The sequence below is a fragment of the Netta rufina genome (genome assembly GCF_964035555.1).
Source record: "Netta rufina genome assembly, chromosome: 2".
Classification (NCBI taxonomy): domain Eukaryota; kingdom Metazoa; phylum Chordata; class Aves; order Anseriformes; family Anatidae; genus Netta; species Netta rufina.
Genome location: NC_140124.1, coordinates 100,679,575 through 100,701,346, shown reverse-complemented (window position 1 = coordinate 100,701,346; position 21,772 = coordinate 100,679,575). Strand labels below are relative to the sequence as shown.

At 34.6% G+C, this 21,772-nt stretch overlaps 1 protein-coding gene across 1 annotated transcript in view; it reads left to right on the top strand.

Annotated features, from left to right (window-relative positions):
• Nucleotides 1–21,772, top strand: part of DOK6 (docking protein 6) — a gene marked incomplete at both ends in the record, with an annotated part of 248,722 nt that overhangs the window by 90,084 nt on the left and 136,866 nt on the right. The window contains one exon of the mRNA XM_084281323.1: nucleotides 15,661–15,768. Within this exon, the coding sequence (XP_084137449.1) occupies nucleotides 15,661–15,768 (108 nt within the window). The remainder of the gene's footprint in view (nucleotides 1–15,660; nucleotides 15,769–21,772) is intronic.

Below are 21,772 nucleotides of genomic sequence, written 5' to 3'. Positions count from 1 at the left end.
AATGGGGATAATACGAAAGTAATAATAGTATGTACAAACAAGTGATGCACAATGCAATTGCTCACCACCCGCTGACCGATGCCCAGCCTAACCCCGAGCAGTCCGGCCCCCTCCCCCCGGCTAGCCACCCCTATATATTGTTTAGCATGACGTCAGATGGTATGGAATACCCCTTTGGCTAGTTTGGGTCACCTGTCCTGGGTCTGTCCCCTCCCAGCTCTTACTGCACCCCCCAGCCTGCCCGTTGGCAGGACAGAGCAAAGGCTGAGATGTCCTTGGCTTAGTATAAGCACTGCTCTGCAACAATTAAAGCATCGGGGTGTTATCAGCACTCTTCTCATTCTAAGCCAAAACACAGCATTCCACCAGCTACTAGGAAGAAAATTAATTCTGTGCTAACTGAAACCAGGACATCCATCAACCCTGAGTGGGACTATTGACTGTTATTATGTGATTTAAAAATAATCTCAGCCATCATATCAAACTTTTGCTGTTCACAATTTATAAGAATTCTTTGCAGCAGTAATGAAAGGGATACTAAAATAGATTTCTTAATTTAAGCACTCTTATATGATGCACACCATCTTCATGACAGTTCTAAGAAATTTTAATCACCAGTGGTAATATCTGAAAAAGTGCTGCCTTAAAAATGAAGGATTTCAGTCAGCAAACCTTGCAAGTGCTTTATTATCGTTATTATTGTTATTTGAAGAACATACACTTTGTTTACATCTTCTGTGCTAATGAATTTTCCAATTTTAGTATCTATAAATTAGTTAAACTTTGATATCTTCTGTGCCTTCATTTTGATAGTGTACATTTCTCACAATAAAGTGTCTGAGTAAAGTTGTATTTACATATTGAGCCATTTATTTGTGTGTGTATATGTAGTACAAACACTCAGTTGCATAAGTGACTTGCATCTCTGGAAAAGTGTTGTATTGTTACAAAGAACCATGACAACTCTGATGACACAGAACTCATGACCTTAAAGGTATTAAGTATATGTTGTATTGTTGAATTATTGAATTAGCATAAAGGTCCCTGAGGTATTTATATATATACATATATATACATATATATATATATATAAATATATACATATATACATATATATATAAATATATATGTATATACATATATACATATATATATATAAATACCTCAGGGACCTTTATGCTAATTCAATAATTCAACAATTAAATTAGGCTTGTCTTCCTTTTCCTGAAAAAAAAAAATCAAAAACTTATTATTTCCTATACTAAATTAGATGGTTCCTTTGTATTTGTAGATACAGCAGGGGAATAAGGCAAGGAAACACTTTTAAACTTGCTTTTAAAGTAATCCCATTTTAAATAAACACTAAGACTCCAAGACTAAGCCTAAAACATGGTCTAATCCAAAATTACTGATGTTTTGTCTGGATAAAAAACAATAATTATCCAAAGGAATTGGAAACATTTGAATTAGTCCAAAGGAAATTCTTTTTATGGGTGCAGGGATTTTATATGCAACCAGAGGTTGTTTGAAGACTTCTTGACTAAGGACAGAAAATTGTGGCCTTCTCATGATATCTGAATGATGAAGAGCACTGAAAGACAAACTTGATATACACAGACTACTTTATAAACATTCTGTTAGAACAATTCTAATGGTTCTTACAAGGAAGACATAGAATAAGAAATTATTAGATTCCGTGCTTCTAGAAAGAGTTTGTCCACAAGATCAGCTACAAGATCTACTATTGATCTATGTAGGTATAGCTTGTAAATATATTATATTCTTAATTTTTTGTTTGTTTGTTTTTATTATTTTTTAACTATTTTTTGAGTATAATTTTTTATTAGCAATGGGCATAAAAGAAAATTCTGAGAAGAAATTGGGAAAATATTCATGTACACAGACCAGTTCTGGCTAATTTTGACCACCCATCCTAACGGTGGTATTTTGAAGTAAAACTTGACTAATTTTGGTGAAATGTACCACTTTTCTCTTCCTGTTTCTGTCTGTGGTCAGTGATAATACTGCTTTCACTGTTTTAAGATGCAGATAACCAACTGCAAGACCCCCATGTGCAGGAGATGACTGGAGAAGTTGAATATAAATAAGACTCAGAAACTGTGTAGTTAACAACTATTCTATTACTTCCTTAAAAGACAGAGATAGAAAAAGATAGAAAAAAAAAATTAATAACCCCAAGACCTCGTCTTCATTGCCTGTACCTTTAAAATGTCTGTGCCATTGGAAACCACTGCTTTTTATTGATGTTTCTGCAGACTTCAGAAACAAGGACAGGAGCATCTAAAATATCTGGAAAATATTTTAAAAGACTTTGCATCCAAACGAGTATTGTTGTAGAATGTTTTGTTTGGTATGTCTCCTATAAAAATAGAAGATTTCAGCTATGTATGTAGGATGGAAATAAGCAGACTATGTATTATATAGCATTCTAATATATCTCCAGGAACTTACCTTATGAGACAATTACTAAAGCTAATAATATTCCTTAATTGCTGTGCTGCTAATAACAGAAGAATGAAGCCTGTTAACAGCAGAAAAGGAATTTGTCACATGCATCAGTAGAAATAGCAGCAATAATAGAGGTAACAGTAGAGAAATGTAGAATTCTGTGAAATGTTCAATGACATATTTCATTGTAAAGACATCTGATAGATGTTCCATTATGGGTCGGGTCCATTTATGTAATATTTTTATTCATTTATAAAGTCTAAAAGTGTAAATCCATCATAAACCATGACTGAACTCATTTAAGGTGATTATTGAAAGATGTTTAAAGACCAGCAGGCAGACTTAAAAAGGCCTGAGGGAAAACAATAGGAAGCAGTGGCTTATTAATTTGAAAGGTAGAAGAGATGAAGGAGAAATTACATACTATGCTATGTATAAAAAGAATAGAGTAGGATCCTTCTGAAGAGAAGTAGAACAAAAGGTTCTGTCATCAAAAGGTAAGATGGTTCAGGATCCTCTGCTAATGAGTGTCACAGTGACTATCTTGCTGTGAACTGATGCTGTGAATTCACTGGTGAATTCTGTATTCAACTACTGAGTCTGCACTTAAACAGTTTTTCCCGCTGATAGATTCATTATAATACATGTTAAAAGTACTAAGGCAACAGGAAAATATACTAAACCAAGTGATTTGGATTCAAAGGCAAAAATCCGTTAATGAAAATGTTGGCTGCAAAAATTAAAATTTCTGCTGGACAAGGCTTATAAATTAAATCCCCCCTCCCCCTCCAAAAAAATAGTTTTCCAAAACTATGAAAAAAAGAAGCACGACTTTGAAATGCCTGATACCATTCTCCTTGTACTCCTCAGGAACGGAATTAGTCTGTTCTGGTAAGCCAGTACAACAAGGACAAGAAAAACTGACAGACTTCAGATATCTTTTTGGATATAAATATGTTGATGTGTAGAAGAAGTTAAAAAAGTGGTGGCCACATATTGAATGGATTTTTACAACCAAAGAGGCAGGGCTCAGTGACTTGCACATTTTTTCTCATTCATCTATGCCTAATTCTCACCTAACTATTTCAGTTGATATGCAAATTGAGTCACCTTAATGGAGATTTTAAAACATATTAAGGTAATATGTGTAGCAATAGCTCCTCTGCAGTGCTGCACTTAGATCTGTCTGTATGCTGGATACCTTTTTTTCTTTTTTTTTCTTTTTTTTTTTTTTTTTTTCTTGTTAATAAAAAGAGTTGCTTGGGTTGATTTCCAAGATACTGGAAATATGACTGGGAGTTTAGAGACCTACTTATGTTAGAAATACATCAATAAGTCTATTGTTGTATGACCAGAAAATATATTAGTTAGCATACAGAGACTGAAATCTACCTACTGCTGTCACTATATATTATCTGGTGTGCATAAGTATGCAATTCTAAACAACAACTCTGAACCATTGAGGATACCTGGGATTATGAGTGTTCATTTATGTAATTCCACATTGATATTTTTTTCCTTCCTTTGGTTCCCTTGATTTTGAGGTCTTGAACAGCATTTGGGAATTTTCAGAAGTGGAAGCAATGTTAATTTCTCCATAACTTCATTACAAAACAAATAGGTCAAAAAAGTACGCTTTCCGTTGACTCTTGATACGTAAGATAGTATCTGTGGTGAGCCAGTCTACTGGTACTGTGTATGCAAACTCTTACCTTGAAGAAGGTAAGAATTACTCATACTGCATAATGAAGAGTTGCTCATCACACTTTGCTTATTTCATTAATACAAAATTAAAAAAAAAAAAAAAAACAAACAAAAAAACACCCCCAAAAATCTTAGTCCACACTCTGACAGCCTCTGCATTCATCAGAATTTGACAACTTTAATTTAGTTCATGATTCATAGTATGTTCTTATTCAGAGTGGCTATTAATAAAGCTAGATAAAAATAATTAATAATTACTTTATTGACCCTATGAGATATTTTCCATACAATCTGCATATTTTATTTTGTAACTATAGTTTTCTACTGGCTTTTTGCATGGAAAGATTGCTTAAAAAGAAAGCTGACTTTTTCTGATTTTGTGAGTTAACTGATTGGCTGTCATATAAAACTGTATCTGTGACAAGTCTCCTACTTTTTAAGTCTCTACCTGAAACTTCACAACTAAAGTATTAGGATTAATCATTTAATACCGCAAAGCCAAATCTTGCTTCTGGTAATACCGCCAATTACTACTAATATAGAAGTAATACTAATGAGCACACAAGCGTATTTTTGTCTCTCTCCCTCCTCTTTTGTATTAGAAAGCTTCAGCTTTGTATTACAGCTTCAGAACTTGTAACCAACACTATCTCAGCAGTCACAGGATGTCAACAACACTTTTTTGCAGTTGCGCTTTTAGTACTGCAAATGAGAAAAGAGACTTATTCTAGTTAATATTGAACCAGGATGCTAGATAGTGTATTGTCTATATAGCGTATCAGAGGTTGTCTGCTTAATTTGATCACAAATATTGCAGTATTTTTTCTCTTCTGCTGTCCAATCCTGTCCCTAGATGGTCTCCAGGGCAAAGAAAATCAAGATGTTTTCTATTTGTATGCATCTGTTTAGAATATCAAAATAATAGCATCAGCTGAGCAGACTAATCTCTCTCTTCTGCCCACTGGGAGGGATTGTAAAAGGATAGCCTTATCTCCTACAGGCTCTAGAAAGCTGGTGATAATCAGTGGAAGCAATGACAGTTTTTGTTTGTTTGTTTGATTGGTTGTTTCTTGAGATAATATAATTGATTTGGTTACCACCTTTCCTTTACCAAAGAAATTTTCATTTGATCTGAGATGACTTAAGTTTTACTACTGTATTGGGTTTGAGTTAAAGTATATTGGCATTGACATGGCTTCTGTGGATTTACTTGGATAAACTTTGGGTGAATCTCTAAAACACTTCCAGGGCAGACATTTTTTGAGATCTATCACAGGTACAGAGCAGGGAATTCAGAGTGGTCTTTTGTACTTATGAAACCTGGATTTGGAGACCATCTGATTTTCCTCTGCATTATTTCCCTTGGGTTGCAACAAAATTTCCAACCCACGTACCAACACATATCCCCAGAGGATGTGCTGGGTGGGGATGTAGCACACCAGCTGCTTTTGAGTTCTTAGGGAAGATCATTCATTCTAGTTTTCTTAGAGTAAATGCTATCTTAAAAATTTGTGCTGTTGCAACAAAAGCTGAACAGAGTTGGTATTAGTAGTTACATGAGCTAACGGCTATAGCTTTTTCTTCCAAATCCTCTTAGTTTTGTGTAAATATTTGTTTTCTCACCCTTTTCTTGCTTAGGCAAGTCTCTCCTTTTTTTTTTTTTTTTTTTTTTTTTTTTTTTTTTTTTTCCTTCCCTGTGCAATACTGATGCATTGCAATAGAAGACTGGTATTTTTTTATTATTATTTTTTAGAGATTTTCAGGAAATACTTTAAAATAAGTAGCAGAAATGGCAGAAAATATACCACTAATACAAATGAGTGAAGTATTTGAAATATTTATTATATACATCTTCCTCTTAAATTTTTATCTAGAGCAAATTAGATTTTTTGTTTGTTTGCTTCAACTTTACAGATTCCAGATAGTTCTGTGAATAATGCAAAAAAAAAAAAGAAGTTTCACCAAACTATTCAACAGCAAGCTTCTTTTGAATATCTTTTTTCCTACTGCTGCAGAGGATTCTTGCAAATTTGAATCTTTTAACTATTTCCAGTTATTTACAGATATTAGTTAATTTTCCTCCCCTTCAGTTAGGTTAAAAGATGTAATGAAGGTCTTTGGGCTGGCATCTGTTAAATCTGTGATTCTTTGGCAGAAGAGTTTAAGCTAAGGGCACAGTAGTGCAGGTGATCAGATATCAATAAATCTTCACTGTTATTAGACATCCTCTTGATCATTGCTGTTTTCAGGGTACTACTTTAGTCCTACAGTAGGCTTCACTTTTCAGAGCACCTTATTTTCTATATAAAATTAATTTCTCCATAAAATCTGGTGGATGCCATAATGCTTAAAGGAGAGTCAAAGCATTATGTGTAACTCCATTGGAAAAAAAAAATGATAAATTTGATTTTTAGAAAATGATTGATTCATACAACCTCCTACTTTAGAGGTTTATTGAATCATATGTCATGGATTAGTGCAGTTTTCAGAATTTATATGCTGTTCTTCCATACAGTATATCAGAGGGTGTTTGAAGGGCTTTTCTTCTACATTAGCATATTGTTTAATCTTGCTGTATTTAAATATGTTGCATACACTTCCAAGAATTCTTGGAACAGTGACCAAGCACTTAATACCAGCACCTATAGATCACAGTTGTCTTTCACGAGTATTAATGTGGCTGATTTTTGCAGGATTTAATAGACACATGCTGAAACTTCAAAACACCTCCAAAAGTAAAATGCTTTAACTTTCCTGTTCTACTCTTAGGATCAATTGCTGTTAGATATCATGCACGTATATAAATATTCAGTGGTATCTATATCCAACAGTTTTAATCTTTGTGAACAGTGCTTTGGACTTAGTGCTGTGATCAGCTTTATTAAATCTCATGCTAAGCACACTATTTTCACCTATTTTATAAGTCAAAACAATATACATCTTGAAGACTGTGATAGCTTTGCTGAGAGAGGTTTCTATGCTGCAATGTCAAGAGAAGTGCAGGTAGATGTGACAGAATGCTATCTGATGATGATGTCAATCTAAAGAATAATTTTTGACTCTGAATTTGAGCTTACAACCCTCTGAATTGAAGCTGTAAAAATTACTTGAATTTTTTGTCCTTAAGTATAGGTGTTTGAACTGTTCTGTTCAGAAGCTCTGCTTCATTTTAAGGTATTCTGTTGCATGGTTTTGATTTTGTAACACTTGTTTTCACAAATCCCTACCTTCCTAAAGTACAATGCTGAGCATCTGAGTAGATTTATATCTCCTTTCAATGTGTGTTATTTCAGGTTGTGTGTAAAGGTCTGATTTTTTTGTATTATAAAGACTCCAGCTTTATCTGTTTCTCAATGTTAAATTCCCTTGCAGATGTGGGAAGTGTCTTTATTATTATTATTATTATTATTATTATTATTATTTGGGGGAGGGAGGGAACAAAGTTATGAGTTTCTACTAAATATGTGTAAAAGTTACTGTGTTTCAGCTTTAATAAACTTACACATGGAAGAGTTAAAAATTAAGAACCTTTACTCCAGTGATATTTCCATTACTTCAATATATAGCTATATGATTAAAAACTAAAGAGAGAAGTTGTAACTTCTCCTCTGTAAATACTACTTTTCATTGCAGAATATCAAAGCATTATTTTCAGTCTGTCATATTTAAGTGGACTATGTGTGTTTTTAACTAATTAAAGTAAAACAGTATAAAAAACAGTGAAAAAACAATGTTTCCATCAAAAAGCAACAATAGTGTCTGGTGACTGAAATAAACTAATGGCCCAAGCTTGGTTCAGTTTGAGAAATTACTCAAATTCTGTATTAGAGGGTAATCAAACTGCAGTTTTCTCTCTAAGTTTTTTATATGGATTTGGGTGCAAACTCTGGCCACACAATTGCTCATAGATAATTGCTGCATGTTCTGTTTAAGCTCAATGAAATGCCTCATATTTCTTGGCTATAACCATTTCTTTAAAATATTCTAAGTTCTAGGGTTTTCCTGCTGTATGCCTGCTAAAACTGTTGCAAACAGTTTGTTTTTTATCTACTTTATGAGGCCAAACATGAAGTATTAGTTTTTCTTGAAAAGAGACACTGACGTTAGTCTTGCTGAAACTGAGTTGGAAATGCAGAAAGCCAAAAATGGCTACTGGAACTGATTTTATTAAAATAATTGATTCAAATAAAAAGTGATATATTCTGTGCAGGTACAAACCACCATGAAATCTGAGTGCACTCTTTGTTGTCCTTCTATCCTTGAACTGCCCTGCTGGTGCTTTGAAACAAAATAATGATGCCGAGTTTCCAAGTTTTTCAGCTGTAGGTACCTATGGATTAAAAAAATAAATAATAAAAAAAATAAAGTAAATCACTATTCAGAAGAATAAAACTTGCAAGTCTTTCTTTCCAGATTTATATCCCCCTCTTGGTTCCCCCACAAGGAGAAAAAATTATATATTAAAAAAAAAAAAAAAAAAAAAAACTTAAATACTTCAGCTCCCACAGCTAAACTGATTGTGCACACAGTACTTTAGTTACTATATGAATATTTCAAAAATTACTATGGTATGCTTTGATTTCACAGAACTCTCTAATAGTAAAATGAATCTTATGGATTACATATATAGCCTGTGACTATAAAACCACAAATTATAGTATATTATAAACATGTATATGAATCTATAATGGTATGTTATAGAGAATTGACATATATATATACTTTAACTGGGTGAATTGTCCATAATCATCTCTAACCATCATAATTCTCACTGACTGCAATCAAGCCCACCAGGATTGATCTAATCTGAGTTTGTGGCAGATGTTTCTATATTTCTTCTATTCCTGTTTTTAAATGCCATTAACTTTGCAATCTGGAAAATACAAATAATAAAAATATGCTATTAAAATGTTTAGGATTTGAACTGTGATACCAAAATGATCCAAGACCTAATAGTCTTTTATAACCTTGTAGAATGTCATACTACAAGGTTTCTAAACTGCAGGCTTATCTTTGCTTCCTAATTAGGATGATAAAATGAAGCTCAAGAGCAAGAAGAAGGATATAAAAAATGATGAATCTTTCTGTATTTGACAGCCTTCAACAACACATCTTCAGACAGTATTTACTTATTATAGGCATTACTAGTGATCATTTTAGGATATATCTGTGATTTTTGACTCCTGGCTTTATGGTTTAAACAGTTTTGCTCCTATTGTGAATGTTTTGTGATAGACACTTTGGCAATGTTTGAAGAAAATATATTGAAATAGACGAGAGAGTGGAAAGTTAAAATCAAGAGAGGAAAAAAAAAAAAAAAAAAAAAAAAAGAATGTTCCCAAGGGTTTTTGTATCTTGTAACGAACAAACAGCCCCATATCCCAGAACTATTGACAGAAGCAAGTAAAGTCACACATTTGATCAGGGCTGTAGGTTATTTTTGCCTTACTTCCTGCTTGAGCAGAAATTGGTGGGTGTCAGATGGCCATGGGGAAACCCTGCTTGTCTGTGGGGAAATGGGCAACTTCTTAGCATGGCATTATGGGGCAGTATGCTTGATTCCTACTGCTCTGTGCCCATTTGGAAGCTCAGTGTTGTGCCTGGATATTTCTCCTTGTTGGCTTTGTCATCCAGATTGAAGTTTGCCATTCGTAAGGTACCTGCTCAGTGCTGTGGTAACTGTAATTCAGAAAAGTAGGCAGTAAGATCTGTGCTGGTCAAGACAGGAGAAACAATGTTTCTGGGGCACCTTCATTTCAAATGTGCCCAGAAACCAAAGGGCAGATGTGATGGCATGTGTTGTTACAAGAGTACTTGCTTCTATCTTGTTAATGCAAAGTATTGGTAACTCAGGTAGATGGACTCTGATGTTGACTTTGTTTTAAACTGTTGACTTTATTCAGCAATAGTTCAAATCTTATAACTTGCTCTTTAGCTGAGGAATGAATAATTTTTGCCTTCTCATTTTCCTCTTGGGCCTTTTCACAGACAATAACTTCATCAGTACCTTTTAAAGTTTATTTAAATGTGCAACATGTAGTTCCGCTGAAGCAGTGAAATGTCACCTCTCATCTCTTCTCCCTTTGCCAAAGTATACACGGGAGAATCAAAACAACAACATCAACAAGTGGTGGTGTCAAAACAATGGTTAAATATGACGTTATTGTGACAACTGTTTTTATTTTCATTACAATGGATGCTACTTTTTTTTTTTTTAATTTGAGTGTCAAGGTACTTTTTTTGTTGGTGGTGGTCTTTGTTTTTTAACCTCATGACATATTGTATTTCTCTTACATACCCCATAAAAACTTCATCCACTTTTAATGTAGAAAACTAACAAAGTCAATTTGAACTTTTAATATTTTAGGGCTTTAACTGGAGATGTGTCATCTAATGGTACAGGTCCTGTATCCTCTGCACATGGAAAGTAAGGAAGGATAAATCAGCCAGCCTATTTTGTAAATAATGAGATGTAAACACAAGACTGAACATTACTACAGGTATCTTCCTGGGAGAACCATTGGGGTTTCTCTAGCAAAGAGCTCCATTAATGATTCTTTGATCCTGTCCTGGTCAGTGATGGTTTCTGTCGGTAACTAGGAGCTGGCTCCCTGCTGCTTCTCTCAAGAGACAAATGTTTCTACAGCTGTCATGTTTCTACTGACAGAAACATGTCAGAAACATGACAGAAAAACAGGTAGTTTTCCAATATAGTAGAGGAAATTATTGCCATTTGTACTGTTGGATAGAGGGATGGAGATTTCAGAGGAATGTATCCCTTTAAGAAATCTTAAGTGATCTGATTACAGATCTATACTTTTTTTTGGTGGGCGGGGATGATAACTTAAACGTTAAAATGAATGAAAAACAAATTATTATTACATGTATTATTTGAGTGTTAGGTGGAATTTCTGGAATAATATGTAGAGACTTGTCAATAAAAATCCCTTCTCTAAATATCAGTGATGACTGGCAAAGCTCAATTAGTTACAGCTGTGGATAAAGACAGGCATTGCATCTTTGTAAATGAGTATTAAAAGTCTTTAGAAGTCTCTGGAAAATGGAAACTCCTATGTAAGATTCCCAGAGCAAGCTAATTCTTTTAAGTTATTTTAGGAAAAGGAAAAAAAAAAACAACTTTTTTCTAAAAAACTAGTTTAGTCAATGTGTAATGTGTAAATCAATGCGTAAATGCTGTAATGTGTCTTTTAATAGATTTATTATGAATATCCACAACAATAATAAAACAGAACTGTGTGGTACGGATATGAAGAATAGTTATCTATTCAGAGGACAGACTTTTGCATATATTAGTCAATAATATTAAAAAAATAAAAACATCACTGAAAAAGTAAGGTGAATTAAGCAGAAGAAAAGGCAAGGAGAGGTTAAGGAGAGATTTTCATCATAAATTGGTCTATAGCAGTGTTTTAAGTAAAATATAAAAAGGGGATATCTAAAGATTAAATGAAGTAGTAATGGAAGTTGAATTTTTGACTAGAAAGATTTTAGGAACCATTCTGGGGAGATAAGGTTATTTTGTTCCAGGTCTGGACTCCTTTTTCTTTGCTGCAGGACAAGGCTATGCAGAGCCATCTTCAGCAAGAGAGGCTGTTCGCCCTCTGCATCATCATGAAAATTGTCTTTATGTGCTATAGCAAGTGGCTGCTGAACCAGTTCTCACCTGACCACAAGTGTGCTGAATTACTGCCATTGCTTACTGATGTGGAAGTACAGATAATGGGGTTGAGAGGAGTGTTTTTACTGCCCAATGGGCATCTTGCAAAACAGAGGGGAAATAATATTTCTGTTTGAAGAGACTCTGCTCTGGCGTGGACTCAGCAGGTAGTTTTGTTACAGTCCTCCTCAGGACTTGTACTGAACTAGTTTGGGTCCTTCTAAATGATACTATAATAAAAAGGAAACCCCAGTACAGCACATATTTAATGTTATCTTTCTGAATTTCTCTGGGAAAAAAAAAAAAAAAAAAAAAAAAGGATGTCATTAAACTGTTGTTTGCCCTTCACAGAAAATTATTAAATTACTTCTGTTGTTCTGGGTGCCTATCCAAGAATGCTGTAAAACTGATTGAATGATCAAATATTTGGCATTTCTTCAACTATGCATGTGTCAGAAACAGATACTTAAATCTCACAGGAAGTACTAAATATTATAGAGACAAAACCTGCAAGTGGTTATCATTTTCTCTGTTGTTAAAGGGCTGATGCTGAATTCCTTCACAATGACTACCCCAATTATCTGAGGACTTCAGAAGTCTTTCAGAAGTTTTGATTACAGCCAATGGCATCTTAAACTAGGCCAGGGATAAAAGAGCATCTCATAGTTCGTGAATAATTGAGTAGGTTTCTGTATAACAATGAGGTACCTTATGAAAGGCAAACGTTTGTTTGCTGTGTGCTCGCATCTGCACCTATTTATTCATATTTATAGGTAAATTCATATGCTAATGCATTTTCAAGCACTATGGTACAAACTGTCTGTTGTGATCGGATAAAATGCTGCTGAAATCCACTGGAAATATGTAAGTCTTTTTACCAGTTTTAAAAGTGATTGTAGGTTAAAAAAGATCAAATACAAGAATGTGTCTTGGTGTACATACTCCAGTGCTGAGTGAGCCATTGCTTTCTTCAGATCTTTCCTTTCCTTAGAGGTCTGGAAAAAACAGCTGTCAATAAACCAAAACAGTAGCAATCTAAAGGTAAAATGTGAGTTCCTTCCTCTTGCAGTTCAAAGTGTTCTGCTGTAAAAGCAAGTCATTCATCCCACAGCCCATATATATGCCAAAGCTTTTGTGTTTAACACAGCTCTGGGATTAGGCCTAATGAGGAGCATCCCTTAAGATAACTGACATTTGGCCCTCATCAATGGATACTGTGAAGACACCTCTAATAAAGGGCCGGGGGGAGTGGGAGGGGGGTGGTGGTAGTCAAAGCCTCCCTCTTGAATTCTGTTAGTTAGCTGTCAGACCCTCAGAACCCCTTCCACACTCAACCAGGTTGATATCCAGTGGAAAAAAAAAGACTGAAATTGCCAATCAGGAGACCCTGCTCATTTGTCACTGAATGAATTGCTTTGGAGTATGCATTAGATGACCTTTTATCTGGAAGATACTCTCATCCTCCTGGGGAGAAATTTGACTCTGTCACTTAGCTTGTCTAGCTTTCTATTTATTAGGCATGCTTCTGAGGTACTGGATCTAACTGATATTTTAAATTAAAATAAAATATAACCGTGGTGTAGAAAATGAACAAATGAACAAATAATAATAATTTAAAGAATGAACAAATAATAATAAATTAAAAAATAATAAAACAACTCAGTCAATTGATGTAAAATTTCTGTTACCTTATCACCATCTATCCAAAATTCAGGTCACCTGTAAAATGAGGGTTCTGTGGCTGTTCTAAAACCTGCTTTCACTGATGATGAGGCCTGTGGCTTGATCTGTTTTTCTAAAGAGATATCTGTGAGGGCAGCAAACTATTAAGGGCAGATAATGGAAATCAATAGAAGATTTGAAATGAAGGCAATGATTTTTACCTTGATGAAGAACTTCGGAAAATACTATCCTCAGAGGAAAAGAGACGAACTGAAAATACACATAGCCTAAAAAAGGAACGGTTTCCAGAAGATCTGGGAGTATTATTAAAAGAAACACTTATATTAAATGAATAAATATTTCCTCTTAGGACAGTTGGCACTATTGCTTCTAGTGAGTCAAAGGGAGTCCCTTCAAAAAGAAGTGAATCTTCTGCATCTCCTGCAAATGTGGAGATTTTTGCACCATAACACTGTGAAGAATTAATATGGGTTAAGCAGAAGAAAACTGTGGGAGAAATGTTGTAGTTTTGGTAAAATAAGTTGCAGTGTTGCCAAGAGGTTATTTGAAGAAAGCACTACCTAATAAATATGGTTTATAATGTCCCACAGTGCAAAGCCATTTTTTCAGGAGATAATGATATTCTCTTTTTTTCCCCCAGGTTAGGTGAAGTATTTTCTAAGGTAGAAAGTACAGCTCTACAGTAGTTGCCACTTTACAACCTTAGAAGAAAAAACAAAAACAAAAACAAAACAAAAACAAAAACAAACAAACAAACAAAAACTTGTATACTTTTAAAGTCTAATTACAGAAGTTTTCATTAAATGTCTTCATATTTAAATGAAGATAAAAGTACTTATAGTCCAATTAGTAGGTTTTTAAAAGAAAATACTTGTTTTGCCTGATAACATTCATTTGAAATAATGACAACAGGATAGTGTCAGTATTCTTCTATCAAAATGTAGTTAAATAAGTTTAATTATTTTAGTGACACTGTATTTGCTGCTTTTACTCAGTTTAGAGAATACCATACTATGAGAAAACTCAGTTTAGATCTCCTTGCCCCTATTTCATTATTTTTTAATTTTTTTTCTCTAATGTTAGATTTGCTTGATCTGATCATCCAAACTAAATAGTACTGCAGTTCTTTTGTTGTGTCATTAAATTCTGTAGAATTTCTGAAGAAATAAGACTCTTCTGTATATATGGGTGGGAGAACCATTAGCTAACATTTTTTTGTGTTTTATTCTAAATGTACTAGTAAAATAATAACATAAAATTCCATATGATATTTTTCACAGAGCTGTACAAGTAATGAAAAGGAAAATGAACTAAACTACTCCCATAGATCTTAAAACCATATATAATTCCTTACTTACGCAAATAGACCAGAAGATTAGCCTCAACCAGCTTTTCTTTGAACTGCAAATGTTTTCTTATTTGATTGATTTTAAACTTCTGGTTATGGCAATATCATCAGACCTTTGGTAAATAGTCTTAAACATGCATTCTAAGTAAAATTTTGTGTGGTTTTCACTGAAATGTTTTGTTTTGTGCTTCTTGGATGTTTTTCTTACATACTACATTCCCAAAATGTAATAATTTGCATAGTTTTTCCTTAGAAAGTTTGTCATTGAATTAAGTGAGAGAAATAGACGCCCAGCAATGGTCACTTATTTTACCTGGAGTTTCTTCTTCTGTGTGTACAAGATATAGTAGCTGCTGATTACTGTGTTATGTTAAAAGCTGCAATAAATGTTTCTGATACTCTTGTAGAAATAGAATATAAATGTGAAAGCTACAAATGCATAGAGTGATATCTGAAAGCACTTTCCCTAATGACAGACTTTTAATTCTTTTCATGTTCAAAGTTCGTGGATTTACTTGCATCTCAGCAATTGTCAAATTTGGCATGTGTGAGAAACTGAAGCAACAAAGTCTATAAAAGACTGACAATCAATATCTATAAATTGAGGAACTGGAATCACTAGAGTAGAAATAATTGATATTTCAGGGTTTTCTAGCCATTTAAAATAAAATATGTTGGCTTTAAAATTTCATACTAAGTGAATTACATAACTGAATGCATTTATGATAACTTCTACCTCTAAAGAAAAGCTAATATAATCCATTGATATTGTTTCCAGATTTTCAGACGATGTTGGCTGGTTTTCAAGAAGGCTTCCAGTAAAGGGCCCAGGAGGCTAGAAAAGTTTCCAGATGAGAAGGCAGCATATTTCAGGAACTTCCACAAGGTAAATCATGCCTTTCTAGTGAACTCAAGCACTGGCTGTCTACCACTCTTCCATGGGAAGAGTGTATTTTTGATATGTCTAGTTTGCAACTAATACACTGGGAATCAGGTTGAAAACCTAACCCTGACACTAAAAACACAGTAAACTTTCTCTATATCTCAGCAATACAGGTCAAATATTACAGTTATTTTTTCTTGATGAGCACAAAAGCCCCAATGTGTGTGAAGTGACAAATTCATGGTTCTTTTTCATTACATATCAGTATTTTGTAAATGTGTTAAATTGGCTGCTTAATCAAATTTTAACCATTATTTATTAAGTATTGACTGAGTTCTGAAGATGATGAATGCCTCAGTTGTAACGGCAACACTCAGAGAATAAGTATTTTTTTCCCCAGAACTCTTCAAAATTCACAAGCTTTGTGCACAGCAAGGATTTTTAAGTGTAAGAGTATAGGATTTACTAAATGAGATTTTCCCTGCTTTGTTTGTCATGTCTGCGTTGGAAAACAGGATCTCTGAATCTCATCCTCAGGCTCAATGTCTTTTTAAAATATTTTTGTTTCATTACTATTATTTCATAATAACAATTTGAGACCTTTCTCCTCAATTACTGCCATTCTGCTAAATGGAGAAGTGATGGAGATGTATATGAGTTATGAATACTAATTTTTGCTATTTGAGTGTTACTATTGAGGGAACAGTGCAGGTCATTATGAAAGCAAATATAAATATCCCAATTCTCTCTCTCTCTCTTTTTTTTTTTTTCCTAGAGCTTCTTATTGCTTTGTTATATTTTTAAATAGTTCAGTAATGTTTATTGTTATCCAGTGAAAAATGTTAGCCTGTGTTTTGAAATTCCATTTCTTTATCTTTTTTTTTTTTTTTTTTAAATATATTGAAAACAGGGTATCTGGTATGCAGAGCTGAAGAAAGGTAACTCTGATGTCTACCAATGAAAAAAAATATTTTATATTGAAGAAATGAAAGACGTTTGTTGTTGTTGTTGTTGTTTGTTGTTGTTTTTGTTAAGGAAGATTAATATATAGGTTGCAAACCTGACTTCTTATGAAGAGAAAACATGCTCAAAAGGATGACAGACTCATTATCCCCTGATGTGAATATTAGAATTATTTACATCAACACAGAGATCTTTATTGCCATCTAATCTCTTTGTAACTAGTAGAAGAAAGAGGTGGCACAGAAGTGGCCCAAAACTTACTGGGGTTCTCTAGCAAATTGTGTCCTTCAGATCACTGTAAGTTACTCTGGGAGAAGGTCTATGAATAGCACATAGCCTCATGAGGTTGAATTGTGCATGTTTTCTGTCTTTCTCATGCAAAGGGTTACAAGAAGAAATTTTACATTTCAAGTGGAAACAAGGGAAAAATTGATACCTTTTATATATCAGTATTCAAATAAGTATCCAGGAACACACTTTCCTAGTAAGTAAATCATCAAGGTCTTAAGCATTTCCACTTTTTCACAGATATTTGAACTTGAAATGCAACTTAAGTCAAAGTTGTGTTTTAAACACAAAGGTACTTCACCTAGATAGCTACATGTGTCCTACACTCATAGACCTGTGATAGACCTGTGTACTGACTGGGCAATGCAAATTACAGAAAGCACTGTAGGAAAATAAATAAATAAATTTTAAAAATTGGCCTAGTAGTACAAAGCTAGGATCTAAAATCTTCTGTTTTACATATCCTAAATAAATATTTATTAATGTGGAGATAAGCTGACCTCTATAGAAAATTGACGTTTTTTTTTGTTTTTTGTTTGTTTACTTGTTTTCTTGCATCCAGGCATTATCTGGATATATTTGTTATTTTGTAAATTCTCTAATGCATTGCTTTGTTTTTCCTAGTGATTTTTCAGTTGTTGTAAATACCAGTAATAGCATTAGTCCTTAAAGACAAGCGCCTCCTGACAGTAACAGTGAATTAGTTTAAATGGGACCTCGTCTGTTCATTCCAGTTTCTGGCATCTAATTATAACTTATCATTACTGTAAATTTAAATCATTACACTCTTGCTCAGGTAAGTAGGCCTAGCTGTATTGTTTTCCCTTGAACATTCATTGTAGAGGTTGTATAAAACAGCTGTGTTTACTCCCATTATTCCAAAGAGTGGCAATAGTTCCATATCCATCCCAGGGGTAGTAATGTTCCTGGGAGTCATTCTTACAGTATGAGAAAAGGATGAAAAAAGACACCACAATTTTACAAACTTAAAAGAGGGAAGAAATAGCAATAGAAATAGCTTTCTCTCTCTCTCCCTCTTTCTCTCTCTCTCTCTTTTTTTTTTTTTTTTTTTTTTTTTTTAGTAGTAGAAAGTAGAATTATGTAAAATGTGAAATTCTTCTTTTAGGCTTTGGAAGCATGCTGATCAGAGAGTACCTGTTAAGGTACTGTTAAGGGTTTAGCCTGTTAGGGTTAACCCTTAGGAGAGGGTTGCAGGAGGCTTAAAGGAAGTCAGCATGACTAAGTAACATTGTGAAAAAGTTATTAGAGATAAGAAAACAAACTAAAAAATCTAAAGTGTATCCAAACAGTCTAGAATGCATAATAAAGTTGGCCAATTAATTGTTGGAACAGAATTAGAAAGATCAAAGTAGATTTAGAAAGAACAGAGTAGAGCTTGAAGAACAAATAGTAACGAGAGTCAAAACTGGTTATAAGTACAGGTCCGGGTACATCAGGAGAATAGGTCTGAAAAAAAAAAAAAAAAGTTCTACATCCAAATGATAAACTTGATCATAAGCACTCAACCCCAGGTAGGCAGTGTGGTCACTAATGAAGTATGGAGAACAAGAGGCCAAAGGGAACTTAAGAACAATGTAGCTGAATTACTAAGGGTAGTCTATTATGGGAATTGATGTGGACTCTTCCATTTCTTGTAAAATCTCCAGTTAATGCACACGTTTTCTCACTAATGAGGTAAATACTGTTCATGTAAAATGAAGGTTCTAGGAGCTGGGTCTGTCTCTGACAATATATTGCTATCTTGGAGCACAGGCAAGAAAAGCCTGAAGTATAAGAGGTATGGCTTACACTTCAGGACTTACTGATTTATTTCCCCCAGTATGAAACCCTTCATTATTTCAGCCCCCCAGTATTTCAACCCTTCCAGTCTTGAAGAAAACAGAAATGGAAATACTCTCTTCACAAGGAGGCATGGGGCAAGAGGCAATGGGTAGAGCTTGCTTCAGGGGAAATTCTCTAGATATAAGGGGAAAAAAGAAATTCACCATAGGAACAATTAAGCATCAGAGCAGGCTGGGCAGAGAAGTCAGTATCTATGTGCTGGAAAAATTGAAGAACTAGCTTTTTAGGGTCCTGTGTAACCTTATCTAAGGCCCTTCTTTCAAGGTTGGACCAGATGTTAGCCAAGGGTCCCTTCCAGCTTAGACTTCTCTGTGAACTGTGGAGTATGTGTCATTAAAGTGTCTACAAGCTCTTGATATATCCCTGGGCTGCTTGCATTGTGTCAAACTGGTCCTGTCCTCTCCTGAGTATATTTCAATTATTTCTAGTGATGAAAAAAAATATACTTAATCTTCCTAGTGTCTTTTAAAACAGTCTCAAGAGACCTTTTCTTTGAACTGCTCTAGTGTTATTGCTTTATAGTTGAGGACATGATGGTGTGTGTGTCAGTTATGTATAGTCTGCTTTTCCTATGAAAATCTATCCATGTTTTGGCTAGATTTAAAGACTTTGCAAACTTGTATTTTGTGCATGTTTGTTAGAAACACTTCTGACTTTGACAGCTAAAATGTCTCATGTCATCTGTAATGCTTCGTGTGTGATGGAAATTCAGATAATTTTCTCTCTTGAGTAATGAAATGTGTTCCCCCCAGTTATTTCAGGGCTAACACCTGACATTCACTCTAATAACTATTTATCATTTCTGAAGACTTTTATAGGGTCAGGTATTTGAGATGAGATCATGGACACATTCTCTGTATATACCTCTTACATCTAGGTAACGTGGAAAAGGAAGTTATTGAATTAAAACTTAGAGAAGAAGCAGACCAAATGTTAGAGAGTGGTTAAAATAAAAATAAAAAAGTAAAAGAATAAAGCACTGGCACTCTATGAGAACACGTTATTGATTAGATATCTGGGAGAATCACAGAGTGGCTGAGGTTGGAAGGGACCTTCGAAGATCACATAGTCCAACCCCCCTGCCAAGCAGGATCACCTAGAGTACATTGCACAGGATGGCATCCATGTGGGTTTTGAGTTTCTCCAGAGAAGGAGACTTCACAACCTGTTTGGGCAGCCTGTTCCAGCACTCTGTCACCCTCAGAGTAAAAAAGTGTCCTCTCATATTCAGGAGAACTTCCTGTGCTTCAGTTTGTGCCCATTGCCTCTCATCCTCTCACTGGGCACAAATGAATAGAGACTGGCTCCATCACCCAAAATATCAAGAGCTTGCAGCAGATGGAAACCTAGTTGATCTAGGAGAAACTGAGATGAGAAATGCTGAAGGAAAAAAATGGAACCAAAAGATGTTGAAGAGTGTGTGTATTTTTAAGGGTAAACTGAAATCCCTTCTAGCTGATTTTACACAAAACCGAAGTGACTGATACAGAAGTAAAAATCAGACAATGGGAGGGAGGGTGACAAGAAAGCAAACAGTATGAACACAGTTTGTCTCTTCAGCTCAATCATTTCTGGGGTAAAGAGTATCAGTGCAGCAGGATGGATGCACATTAAGTGGGGTCATTCAGATTTTTTACACGAAATCAAATTTCTCTCTAATAACACTGCCTCATTTGTTTTGGTAATTAGAATGGGTGTATTTCTCAGAAATTTGCCAGGAGTCGCAAATGCTGAAATAAGAAGAGCCTGTGTTTGGGAGTGTTTTAGTGCCACATACGCAGATGAATCTGATGGAGAGGTACTTCTGAGAAGAGAGATGGGAAGTGAGGTCTCTAATGGAGGTCTCCACTGCTCCTTGTGGAGAGATCAAAAAATTGAGATAGGTTTTAAAACAATTGGGGTGCTGCATGGGGTATCACACTTACTAAGCACTCCTTTGGATGTAAGTGTTGTTGAGAATTTGAATCCTGGGTATCTCAAATTCAAATTGAAAGTTTAAAGGACGTTTTTTTGACTTTCATTTGTTTTCACCATACAGTTGCTCTGTTCCTTCCTTGCCAATATAATCTTCACTTCTCAGAAGTGAGGAAGGTGTGAAAGGAAATTAATATCTGTGAAACCATCAGTGTAAAACATATTTGTGTGTTGACCATTATGTTGAGGGAAGCCAGGGTGTTATCACTGTAGAAAAAAATGCATGAAATTATGAGAATAACAAATAATTTTTAAACCCTCTTAATAAGGGTGCATAAGAAGATGGAGCTAGGCTTTTTTCGTTGATGTCCAGTGACAGGACAAAGGGTGTTGGACACAAACTGAAGAGCAGGTGGCTTCTGAACAACAAAAAGTACTTTTTCACTGCGATGCTAACCAAGAACTGGCACAGGTTGCCCAGATAGATTGTAGTGTTTCCATCCTTGAAGAGAGATAAAGGCTGTCTGGATATGATCCTGGACAACAGGTTCTAGGTGACCCTGCTCAAGCCAGGGGGTTTGGACCAGACAACATCCAGAGGTTCCTTCCAACATCCAATATTTTGTGATTCTGTGTTTTTTTCTGAGGTGAAAAATAGGAAAAATCAAATGTGATCATATAATCAACACAATGTGTATCATAATATATATAGAAGGGCTACCAGTAAACATGTAGGTATATTTGTGTTAACACGCAGCTTCAGAATCAGACCTGGTGGGACTCACTGCCATACAAGAAGACAACATGGTAGACTAGACCTATAGAACTAGTATTCAATGTAATATGTATATGTTCCTTTCCTACCCTTCAGCATTTGAGTCTGTCTTTGTTGTTGTTGTTGTTTCCCAATATTTTGTGTATCTATTTTCATTATTTATTTGGAGAATGTAGGTATATAACATAAGGTTCATTACAAATG